At 39.2% G+C, this 13,295-nt stretch overlaps 1 protein-coding gene across 1 annotated transcript; it reads right to left on the reverse strand.

Moving 5' to 3' along the window:
- Window positions 1-202: 202 nt before the first annotated feature.
- On the reverse strand, window positions 203-12,713 carry LOC104412932 (ankyrin repeat and SAM domain-containing protein 6-like; the record flags this gene model as incomplete). Its single annotated transcript, XM_010023777.1, has 6 exons — window positions 12,685-12,713; window positions 10,850-11,346; window positions 7,473-7,517; window positions 4,049-4,253; window positions 1,906-2,012; window positions 203-351 (listed from the first exon to the last, which is right to left on the reverse strand). Coding segments are annotated over exons 1-6 (1,032 nt in total), but the record flags the coding sequence as incomplete, so codon positions are not given.
- Between the last annotated feature and the right edge of the window lie 582 nt (window positions 12,714-13,295).

Consider the following 13,295-nt stretch of genomic DNA (forward strand, 5'->3'; position numbering starts at 1 on the left):
CACTGCCAGGGATGCAGCATTTACCACTTTTTTGGGCAACCTGCTCCCAGAAAGTGTTATCAATGAGGAATTCAGAACACACACCTCCCAGAAAAAAACAGTTACATATTAGATCCAAAATACTTCTTATAAATTACTTTCTCTGCTTCATACATTACAGGAAATAATGCATTGGTTATTTATTAAGAGTGAATACATTTACCTTTAGACCTCCTTTGTCATCTGGCAATATTGGGACATTTAAGGACTGCCTACTTCTGGAACAAGGCAAAGATGACCTGTTGTTCAGTTTGTTCTTATCTTTGTCTACTTGCATGCATGCTGACGCCAGTAACCGCACAAGCTCTGTGTCTAAAAGAAAACAAATTAAGATAATGTTTAGTCAGTTTTGCTTTCCCAAATTATGACTGATACACTGACACTTTCCCTATAAATTCCCACATAATTTGCAATTGATCTGCCTCTCAAACACAAAGCAGCTGAATCCCCAAAGCCTTCTTTCTCAAGCTACATTTCCCACACCTACTCCCCACACAGTGGACTGCAGTCTTAACATCACCTCTCTAAAGGTATTTATAAACATAAATTAGCACGCTATTCAGTCAAAATCAGTCATGTGTAACCAAGTGAACTGCCTCCTCTCACACTTCTTAGAAGTTAAGAACAAGATTGTGATGCTCTCTTTTCTCACCTGACACAGAAGAGAGTAGAGAAAAACAAATATTCTTTCTTCAAGCGTAGGTTGCAGAAAAGAAGCTTGAAATTAAATCCCAAAGAGAAAGGAGATGTTCAGCCTGGACAATGAAGGGACTGAAAAGACATGGTAAGAAAAAAGGTGGACAAAAAGAACACAAGAAAGGAAGAGGAATTAAAAAGAACGAGCATGAGATGAGGACAGGAAAGAAAAAAATATTCTGTAAATCTGTATTTTATACAGAATCATAGAATGGTTTGGGTTGGAAAGGACCTTAAGATCATCTAGTTCCAACCCCCCTGCCATGGGCAGGGATGCCTCATCCTAGACCATGTAAGACAGGCAACACTTTCAGAAGGGCAGATAGAACTGACCTATAGATATATATTGACAGATAACAAGACAAACTACTCTATCATACAAGAAAAAAGAAATAATTCACTGTATTTATTTTCTAAAATTTCATACTATTAGTAATTTACTTTTGACAAAGAAAAGGGATCTGCTAGTAACCAAAACCACAATAATGAGTAAATACAGAGGAAACAAACATTAATTCCATTGACAGCAGCGCTTTCTGGCTTCAGATAAAGTGATTCAGGTACCAGGCAAGGTTAGCAATAAAAATTTACATAGCCTAAACAAATAATTTAGGCTAAAGAAACTACAACAAAAACTAAACGAGTTTCACTGAAGTTTCCCCAAGACATGCTGCCTTTTTCCAAAGCACTCCCAAAAAACCAACCTGAACCCTGAAGTGTGATTTCTTCTCAGCCTTTACAGAGCAAGTGGGAGGTTCAGCCAGGAGTTCACTAGCTTTGTTCTGATTGCACTCTCTCTGCTCTGTCCCTTTACTGCTGTTTACCAAGTTGAAATTTCTAGCTCCAGTTCATAGCTCTGTGCTAATGACACTACGGAATACCTGGGCCACTTCAGCCAAATGCCACTAAATTGGCTCTGGCGATGCAAACACCACATTTTGGAGCATGTTCAAAAGCAAAGGCAAGAGGAATGCATGAATCCCATAAATGTGTACGCTCATCTAACCCATTAATTCAAACCAACCATTTTCAGGTAGTATCCTTTGCTGGTCCAGTCCAGCCCAGTCCTCAGAGGATACTCCTAAGCAACTTCAATGTACATTCTAGATTGGAAGAGACGTCTATCTGTTTATGTTGTATGTTTTCTCAGTGCTCTTTGAAATAGCATACCTGGATCATTCAGGAGCATTATCAGGTCAAATGCTGTGTATCCATTTTTGGCACGAAGATTGACGTCTGCTCCTTGATTTAACAAATACTTGACAACATTTTTGTTTCTTTAAGGGGAAAAAAAGGCATTGCTCATATTAAAAACAGAACAAAACAAAACCCTAATACTCCATTTTCATCATTTTATATCATTGCTCCTCAATTAGAGATCAATTTTACTTTTTCTATAGCTAACCAAGTCTGCAATTTGTTCACAAGCTCTTCAAAAGCTCCCATGATTCCTTTATCAATCACTGTTTACTCACTCTGAATTATACTAATCAACATGCAGAAAGTCAGCCTAAAAACCCTAATTTGAATAGCGAGTTTCTTAAGCTGACCTTTCAGAACAGACTCTGGAATTTGTTGCCAAACACCTTCCCAATGAAAGGCCATCAATGCCTAGGCCAAAAAAGCAGATGAAAAGACAAAGTTCAGTCCAGGAGTCATCATACACCATTGCTAATACTTGAACACGACTTCATATGCAGAAGAGATGAGGAATTGCATATAGAAAAGCCAAACTGACTTAAGATAATTTACAAACTCCGAACACTTAATTAGTACTTTACTTCTTTAAGGTGTTTAAAATGCAAAACCAATCTGCATTAAATGATAACCAACACAAACACCTTCCAACAAAAGCCCGTAACAGCTAGTTGCATGAACTCACCATCCTGTTCCCATTAGCCCCTCTCCCTTCTCAAACACCTGAATAAATAAGCAGGACTTGCCTTGTGAATTAAAAACAATACTGTAATTCAGCCTACAAAACTCCTCTTGAGCAGAGACTGACCTTGTATAAAAACAAACTCTTGACATGCATAAGCAACACAGAGCAAAAAATGTTCTTAACTAGCAACAGGTGACTGCAAATTCTAATACTAAAGCTGACAAATAGATCTCAACTTGTCTACTTCATTTCATAATATAAAGACTGATGGATATAATAGGGAAGGGTATTTTTGTAACACAGCCCTCCAGGAAACTGAAAGGGCACTATGTGAACACATGCAGCACTCAGCAGCTCTCTCTTCTTCCACAGACAAGAGGAGTGCCTGAGTAACAGCAAGGGGACACGACAGCATGACCTTCTGCAGGCTGCTTCTACTCCAGCTGTGTGCAGAGGTAGCTACTGCTGAGCGAAACGGCTGCACCAGGAAGACTGATTTTCAGGCACTTCCCACGAAATGCCTATCACTACTACAGGTACTCTGTTAGAGAGGAAGCAGAGAACCTTATCTTATGTAGGTCCCATGAACTACTTCAGAAAATTTTCACAAAGCAGTGACAACGTGACCTCCTATTTTCCCCTCTGTTGCACTTTCATAGTCAAATAAGATCTGACGTCTAAATATAAAAGCTGGAGCAGAATATCTGCATTTGTATAATTAATGTGAGCATTAACAGGCAGTGAAATGAATCTTCGCCTTGCTGAGGGACTCATCTACAGCAATGGAGAAAAGTTCAAGTTCCTAAACTCAACACCCTGTATTTATACAGTGCCAAGTATATGATAGAGATCACACGTGAAGTACCAGGCCAATTTCTGGGGTCTGACTCTTAAGTGCCTACCTGCTTTTATAAAGTAGCTTTAAAGAAAACGACAATCAGTTCTCCAGTGGGTGCAATTCTGAAAATTCCATGAAAACTAAAGGCTGAATAGGAGAACATAAGAATGGTTTTAAGACTGGAAAATATGGCACATAGAAGGGTCATTGCCTTGAAGTTTCACAACTTGATGCAGGCCTATAACCCTGGCAGGGGGTGATACCATCTTACAAAAGACTAAAAAACATCAAAGGATGGAAACTCAAATCTGCACTAAAGCTCCTAGTGCCTGCCTGAAGCACTATGTTCCCAGCACTTACTGACCAAGCTTCAAGTTCCCAAATATGCCACTCATTCTGAAATCCAAATGGCACTGAAGTCTGCTCTGAAAAGCTGAGGGCAGCGCAAGAGTCATGGAAAACTGAGGTCACAAGTCTCTCAATGTCTTTTAAAACCTCTCTGCTTCCAGAGTCAGTATCAAAAAGATCTCTTCTATTGGGATGTAAGAACAAAACTTTTCTACTGCTAGACCCAAAGAGAGCATGTGTCTTACCCGTGGTATGTGGCCTGCATAAGTGCTGTCCAACCATGAACATTATCCTGTTTGTCAATATCAGCATTTTTCTCTACAAGGAGCTGAACGAGGGGCAGCTGTCCAGTTACAGCTGCAATCATTAATGGGGATGCGCCATCAACATTGGTAATATTGACCTGACTTGGGTCTTCATCAACAATCTCTTTAACCAGCTGAAAATTTCCTGCAAAACAGTGATAATACAATCTGCATAAGCAATAGAGAACTGCTTAGCCACCGAATTAAAAAGTATTTTGATTTGCCAACATTGGTCTACATTTAGTGGAATTAAACCAGAAAAAATAAAGTACTAGAGCAACTGCAACACTAAAGCTAAATATTTGTACTGATCTTTAGTCTTCCAGTTATTCAGTCCATCCTCCCAGGCTACATAAAATTGTAGCATAAGCACGAGGCATTGGTTTCCATCATTTTCCCTACCTGTACACTTACAGTACAATCCCATCTCTAGAATCGTTTTCTGAAATGAACAACTAAGGCTGTAAAAACTGAAGTGTACCCCACATGTGAAGCCACAAATAAGGAGTATTTCTGTAAAATTGTCATAAGATGGCATTGTGCAAGGAAAACTGACAATGCTGAGACACCATGATTTGTCCTTTAGCAGGACAAAGATCCTTGCTCCATTTCCAGTACATTGCAAAATATGCTACTGAACATATTTTAACCAGGTTGTGGGTTTTTTTCCTAAACCTTAATGAAAGTAGGAACAAGCAATTTTTAAAAATTTAAGAGATAGTCAGGGTTAACTCAAGCAGAGAGCTTAAGCTCACCCACTTCCCCTACTTTTTTGATGCCCTAATGGCAAAATCAGGGAAGAAGTTAAGAGAAAAAAAGATCTCTGTGACTGTGTATCTACCATGGTAGGAACAGAGGCAAGAAGCAGCAAACCACCAACTGCCATGCAAACAGAAGAATTCTCACCTTTTAAAAAACTTGCAGATGGTAAACTGTTTCATGGTATCGGCTGCCTTCAGCTCAATCACAGGCATGAACTTTCGCCTTGGAAAGCCAGCCAAAACCCCAGACAAACTGCAGGTTTCTTGTATGCATTCACTAAAACTAACACCCTCCCACACCATGCATCTGATTTCTTGGAATGGGAAAGATAGAAGAGCCCAGAACTGTTTGTGTCCCAATTTACTAAAAGACAGCAGATGGCTTTTTTAAGACAGACCTGCATCACAGACACTTAAACAGAAACCCTGGAACCGGCAGAGATTCCAGAATTGACTCTGAACTCTGGCCTGGACACTTCTTAACCTAGTATGTTGGGCTTTTTAACGCTGCTGTCATCAATAGCCAAGTACTTCAGGGAAAAAAACAAACCAACAAACCCTTAAGGAGTATGCTGACCATCTGGCACCCTCCCAAGACTCCTCCTGACCCAGCACCAACATTTATACATCTCAAACTAGACATCACAGGGGTACAAAAAGTGCATATGAACTCTCCAAGATTTGACAGACCTGAGATATTTTGGTAGCTTACATATGAAGAGATGACATTTAAGAGATTGCTTTCGGTACTGTTACCTATCACCTCTTTCTTCTCCACTATTATGTCTTCCCATTTTCCATTCTGGTAGCCTGAAAAGCCATAAAGTTCCTGAGGTGACTTACAATGGTTAACTGAAAACCAACTGTTAAACTGTCGTACCAAACCTAGGATGAGATCTGAACACTAAGGCCAGGCTTGACTATTTAAAACACACCTCTAACTTCTTAACAGGAATTCAGTGACAATCAAATTTGGAAGATAAACGTCGATTTAAAGATGCATCACTGAAATCCATTTGGACAGATGTTCAGGAAAAATCACATTTTCATTCACTCACAAAAAAAAAAAAACACACCACAATCAAAAAACAAAACCTATACTCATTTACAAATCATAATACGAAAAGATCTAAAAATGCATCAGGAACTGTGAAAGTTGCTAACTCAGAGCTCTCCAGGTTGGCACTCCCTGTTGAAAGCAAGAAGGTGAACCATACCAAAGGCTTTGTGATTATGTTACAGTCAGGAGTGGACCAAAAACAGAATGAAGGTAGCTATGCTCAATTCTAAGTCTACTTATTCCATATGCACGTACCACGGTCAAGAGAGGTAAAGCCAGCTTTCAGTGCGCTATGATCAGATTTTCTATGCCACAGACATAGAAAGCACAGCACCAGTAAGGATTATTAGGTCCACTGCATGTGCAAGGCTGTATTACCAATGTTTCCCCATTGACTGGCGCACCCTTAGTCCCAAGGAAGTACAGGCTGACTGGAGAAGACAGCCTCCCTTAGGTCTCATGGGACACCTCTCATGACTTCACTGCATATAAGATTTAATCTCACATGGGAATACCATCTCGCAATATTATTTAAAAAAAAAAAAAAAAAACCACACACAAAAAACCCAACAAAAAAAACCAAAACAAAACAACCAAAACAAAACAAACAAAAAAAACCAAAGCTCCATCAGGAATTTTATTACTATTTCTTTCTGACTACCTGTATAGCTAGGACTGCCAGCAACCAGCAAAATGTTCTATCAAATAGCTGAAAACTTTTGAATGGCAAAATACCAACCATAAGAGCAGGAACAGGTTCAAATACTAAATCTCTCTAAATAGCCAAAGAGATTGCAGAGTTTTCTGACCTGTGACATTATCAGGAACCTCAGAAGAAAGTGAATAGCTTTGTTTCTCATACCAAAGACATCACATAGCAAGCATCAGGCCAAACACTTCAATTCAGCATATTTTCCTTTGCTGGAAGATCCAGGAAAATAGGTAACCACAAAGCAGCTTGCCATCCACTAGGAGTACATCCATCAGAGCTTGGATCAAAATTAAATTAATAGGATGGCACTGGCTCTTTCTGTTTGCCACAGAACAGTTTCACCGGTTGTGTTCTCAGGAGAGTCATTCTTACTCATGATAGAACAGGCAAGATCTGAGACACATTCTTTTCCTGAAGCAACTTTAAAGAGCAATTACAATGCTCATACAGAGTAGAGGCCAGCATATTTTTGCATCAGTCAGCACTTCTGTGTTCATACTTCAGGTTTATGAGGAATTAAAAAAAAAAAAAAAAAAAACAAAAAAAACCCAAACAACGTATTAAAAGTAGCATGGTCTTCAAAAAACTAGAACCACCACATCACACCATTTTGGCATGAAGGGCACAGCCAGGAGTTCTTAAAGACTTTCTCATATTGGAATGCGAAGAAAAATAAACTACAGAAACAAATATTTTTTTTAAATTAAAAGAAAAACAAGGGAAAAACCAAAGTCACATGTAAAAACAGCACATCTTGGTTTCCCATGTTAACAGACATGCTCTGAAGTTACAAGAACCGAGACATTGTGGAAGAATCCTGTCAGTACTTACCCAATTTCAAAGCATGAAAGACATCAGGTTGCCTCTTTTCAGTATCTGGAATACATATAAATATTTCTATTAACAATCAGTTAAAAAGGCAAAAAAAAAATCTAGTAGTTTTGATAGCAAAAACCGTTTAAAAAATTACCTAAAGGTATATAAAACACATTTTAGACATATATTTAATAAAAACAAAGAAGCACTGATAACTTTTTTATTCCTTTGGGGAAGAATGAGTCATCTGTATGGTCCTCTGTGCAGAGCCAAAGCTACAAACTATAATAAAGCACCAGTACCGGCTTTTGCCTTAGAACTTCCATTCTCCATAAGGAAACTCTATTTGGAAACTTTGGTGTTTCCTGCCTGGAAGACTAAAATATCAATTAAAAACCCACGGTATGGTTCTGTGGTCTGGTGTAATCCTCTGACCAACAGCAAACACTCAAACAGTACACAATTATTTTGAAAGGTGACTCAAAAGGAGTTTTACAAGCTGTCTCATTTTTATTTCCTCTTGAGGACTGCCAGGTTAACTTATGAAGGTCACAAAAATAACAATGATGATTTAACTACACAGCTTGCTATTTGTCCATTGATAGATATCTTTCAGCTCCCAGATCACCATCCGCATAATAAGAACTGTAATTATTGCAAATTTTAGTATTTTGAGTGAAGGACCATTCCTTTGACATGCCTTCAAAGTGCTTTGAAACTGCTGACACTAAATAAGATAAGGAAAAGATAGTGACGTATTTTGCACCTTCCACTTCTTCACAAGCCAGAAAAATACATCCTCCTCCATCTCCCAAAGCATTACAGACACTACAGAAACAGGGCTAAAAAGATTTTAAGGAAAACAAGATGTTGGAGAGATTTCCTGAGCCCAATTCTGCCATTTTTATGATAATACAATAAAAGATTAATTTTCATAGCTTGACTCCAAAGTAAGTAATTTGAAAATGCTGAACAAAAGTAATTGCTGGAAAGCCCCCCAAAAATATGAGAAACTCTTATTTTAAGACTGAGAAAGAGAATGGTGGGTCCTACGTTTTCTCCTGTTTCAGAAACTATGCTCACTGAAGGAACTGCATATGAGCTTACCATTGGAAAACATTTCAAAAGACCAGTTTAGGAAAGGACTGGACTCCATACCTGGCATGTGTGAAAAGCCTGGAAGAGAGACAGTCTCAGGGAGCAGGAGACTATAAGGAGATGCCAGAAGGAAGGAGTGCCATCTAGGTAAACCAATGCAAGGACGGGGCAGAACATAGTCAACACCCAAAATGTAGTCAACAACTACATTTCAGGTAGTTCTTCATTTGCTACTGAAAACAGCCTTCTATTGGGAGGCAATCTGCCCTATGTATGGCAATGGATCAGAAGACAAGTTCCTGTTTTTGCTGCCGCGCTGTATGAGAGAAAGGATCTTTTCTAATTCCCAGGATATAGAAGACTCCAGTGCCAGAAGACAGAAGCCATGGTCAAAAAACAATGCAGAAATTTCTGTGGAAGCTTAACATTTTTACCTCTATCTCTACTCCAACTAGTTACTAACCTTCTGCTGATGGAAACTCCCTCTCAGCAAAGGTTACAGGAACACTCATGCATCTCCTAGCTTAAACAGATGTCTCCAATACTTGAAGTCTTGTGACTACATTAGACTTTCAAGACTTATCAGGCCAACTCTGCATGCATATAGATTCTGTATGTCCAAATGCATGGGCAAAGTATAAAGCACTGCACTAGTGAATCCCAGAGATGTTTGATTCTCTCTGTGTACTGTAACCAACTGATGTCTATTCCTCAGAGATTGGTCATGAGCAAATGTCTACAGCCAGCCAGTTCTGGCTGGTAGCACGGCTGTATGAAAGCCCTAGCTCCAACTTAACCTATGAGTCAACATCTGACTAAGTTAACACCTTCTCTAAAGCAGAAACAAATGTCAGATTTTTTCCTTTCTTCTTAAAAGTACACGGGAAGCTTGCAGAAATGACAGCAAATGTAAAGAAAAATGTCCACATGGCAGTGTAATATAGACATAAATAGGTAAGATTTAAATAAGCCTATCTTTCATAAATGGGAGAGAGCTTAGACTGGACTATCCCACTCTACAGGCTTTCTGCCACCATGGCTGGATGGGTGATAGCACCTGGAAAAGCTTCTTTCTAGACCTACCCACATCCTTAGATTTCATAGTAAGTACTCCGTAGCTGAAAAATCCAGATGGCACTCTTCCAAACCTTCTTGTTAATCACCCCCCAACACTGGTCTGCATCATAAAGTACAAATACCTTGAAAAGTGCCCCCAAATAGCCACATACAGAAAAAGATCTCAATCTCTGAAATCACTTACTGACACTTATATTTCCAACACAATGTCCAAGCTAAACTATCTGATTTCAGGAACAGATTTAATGCATTTCTGTTAACATAAATTTCTGGAGAAAGAAAGAGAAGCAAATCCACAATACTTTAACAACACTAACATAGGATATTCACAATATTATGTTATAGAAACAGCTAGAAAGAAAAGCTAATTTGGAAAGACAGCTGGTAGATATAGCAGTAAATAAAAAATGTCTAAAACCTAAATTCGTAACATTTTAAACTGACAGGTGACAGCAAGTAGGTTACACCTACTACTAAACAAAAATCCTAGAAATTGCATACAAAAAACCTTTTAAACGAGTGGGGTTTTTTTGGTTTGTTTTTTGGTTTTGGTTTTTTTTTTTAATTGGAAAATTATTGGTAAAGACACACAATATGCTATTCTGTCTTTCTGGTTGAGTGTATGATAACAGATATACCACTTAAGGCTGAATGAAAAATGTTGTAGCCTTAGGTTTGGTCACACCTTCCTAAGCCTTCACATCCCCTAATATAAGGTTTTGCCTCTCTCAACAAAATCCTGGATTTCTTACACCCTTCCATCCTCATGGCTAAAGCTACATGAGCCCTGCACATTCTTTAATCACAGTGATAAAATGTTTCTTTTCCAGTTCTCATCTCACCCAGTGGACATAACAAATGCATTACAGGGCAAAAGTAAAAACCATAAAAGCAGCATTTCTTAACTTCATTTTAATTGAGATTTGCATTAAAATAATGTTATTTTAATCTAGTTTTGTACGTACGTGAGCAGTGTGCGTGCCTATCTCTGTATGTGTGTGCATGCGTGTCCAGGTTGGGCAGTCTTGGGTGACATGGTTTAGTGTGTGGAGTCCCTGAGGTTGGAGATACCTGAGGTAGGTGTACCTACTCCAAAATTTTCAAAAGAGTCTAATTACAAATTACAAGAAAACACATACACACAAAATAACCCCTTTAATTTCTAAATGTGCAACCAAAATTTCAAGAAAGTGAAACAAAAAACTAACATTCCATACCTGCCTGGGGTCTGATCGTTGTGAGAGACTCCAAATACTCCTTCATGTCTTTGTGTTTGAAGCCAACAGAGATTTCAAAAGGTGTTTTATGTAGCACATTCAGGTGATCAGGATTGGCACCTTTCTCCATGAGCTGCTGTGCCAAGCTCACCTTTCCACTAACAGCTGCCAGCATTAGAGGACTCCAGCCCATAGTCTTCACAGTGTAATTACAGTCAGCTCCCCAGTCTAGTAACAGATGTACCACTGCCTCATGTCCATGCTGAGCAGCTGCCATCAGTGGAGTGATGTCAGGAAAGTCTTCTCTGCTGCTAAGTACGCTTGTGCTAAAATGATCATAATTGTCTACATAAGCTCCAGATTCCAGCAACAACTTCACCATGCTGACGTGGCCACCTCTGGAAGCCATCGTGAGGACACTGGCTCCTAACTTATTCTGCGCATTGAGATCAGCACCATTCTCCAACAAGATGTGAGCCACGCTTAGATGTCCAAACCTTGAGAGAAAGAAAATTAACACCTTAAATGGAAGAGGCTTCTCAAAAATTGACATGTTCTGAACACAGAAAACTCTGTTACCAAATCAGCCTATTGACAAATACAGTATGTGGGATCATGTGCACATCACTGAATGTGACAGTGCCCACCTTACTGTAGGGGACCAATCACCAGCTCAGGACTTGTAAACTAAACCATTTCACATAAACCAGTGACCATGCTCATAAACCAGGTACCTATTTAAAAGGATGTTCTATTCAAAGCAACAACATGCTAGCCTCATTTTCAAGTGCATGACATCAACATGTAACCTCCATAAACCAGAGAGTCACTTTAATCCTCTTATTTCCAGTATCTTCAATTCAAGAATCAAAGCCAGTTTGTTTGCAGAGATCTTAAGTAAGTACTGCCTTTACTAGTGAACAAGTAGAGTAAAAGCTTCAGAGTCAATGCTGAAGAACAAAAAAACTGGTTTATAAACTCGATAGCCAATCTTTTGTGTTTGGATCATTCCTTGCTTTCTAATTGTGAAGGCCCAGAACGAAAGAAGGCTCAAAGACAGGCACGTGCCTGTGAAGTTCAGAGAACGCAGGCAATGGCTACTGCTGTTTTAGAGTAAGCTGAACTTCTTGACACAACGGTGACCAGAGGGTGGCCTTTGATTTAGAGAAATGGCTCAATCAGCAGCATGGGACAACTCTGCACGAATGGCCTTCCCCAAAATGACGAATAGAAAGTATTATCCTCCCAAGTCAGCCAGACCAGGCTAGCATGGGAGAAGTGCCTATACAGCTCAGACTAACAAAGGGCACTCACAAAAATAATTTTTAAAGAGAGCAAGGCTTAAGCTGGCTTCCAGCCACATTTTCTTCCCTGATAAATGGGGACACCCAGAATCATGATGGTGACCATACAGGGACTGGTAAAGGGCATGCTGTTTGTCTTGTGGTTCAGATGCGTGTTGCAGTTGCTATGTTAGGCTTGTGTTATGATTTCGGGAGACTGCTGTATCACTAGGCTGCATTAAAATCCTGTGTAACATCAAGTATCTTCCAATAAGGAAACTTGCTATTAAAGCATTAAACCCTCCTTGTGTGGAATATCTGACAGAACTTGGTCAATGTACTGAACTCTTGACACTGGCTTCACTGGTAACGCAGCTTTGATAACATTTGATTTCAATCAGAGGCTCTGGTAGTTTTGTCAGCAAGCAAAGGCAATCATGCTAGCCATACAATCAATGAGCTAGCTAACTATGAGAAAATGGAAACTCCTTACTATCCTCAGCCGAGGAATCCCACATGTTAATAAACATAATAGGTTCATAAAATGTGTACCTCATGCTCTTGTTGAAGATATCGGGCATTACTATATGCTTGTGCAGTGTTTAGCACAATCAAACTTTGATCCTGAAAGCAGCCTTTGTACACTGCAGTAAAGCAAATGTTAGTTGAGGAAATCCCGAAGAATGCTACTAATCACTGAGAGCAGACACGAGCCCAGAACCCCCTAGTTTCCTTTCAGAACATACACAGTTGCAGAAGGAAGCCTCCAGGGCCTGTCCCTGGGTCTATCCTGGTAGGGTTCACTGCATTAACTCAGTAGAGCCTGCAACCCCTACAATATGCTAACTCCCATCCAATTTCAACAGTATTAACCTAAGCCAGAAAATTAAACATGTACATGTAACCTACCTTTGTACAAACACTATGTCTCCTTTCTGGTTATCCATTAAAAAGAGAAAAGGAACATGCTCTTTCACTTCATGCTTTCTCCACAGGTTTTAGTGATATCTACACTACGTTTCAAATGTCAGCAAGTCATTTCTTTGAAACGGTAAGAGAGTTACAGTGATTTGAGTTTATTGTTCTTAGAGAATGAGCGTATGGTTTTCATTAACGGAAAAAATAATTTAAGAATATTTTTGCAATTTTACACACACACCCTT

Source organism: Nestor notabilis, unplaced genomic scaffold (genome assembly GCF_000696875.1).
Source record: "Nestor notabilis isolate BGI_N333 unplaced genomic scaffold, ASM69687v1 scaffold27811, whole genome shotgun sequence".
Taxonomy (NCBI): Eukaryota; Metazoa; Chordata; class Aves; order Psittaciformes; family Psittacidae; genus Nestor; species Nestor notabilis.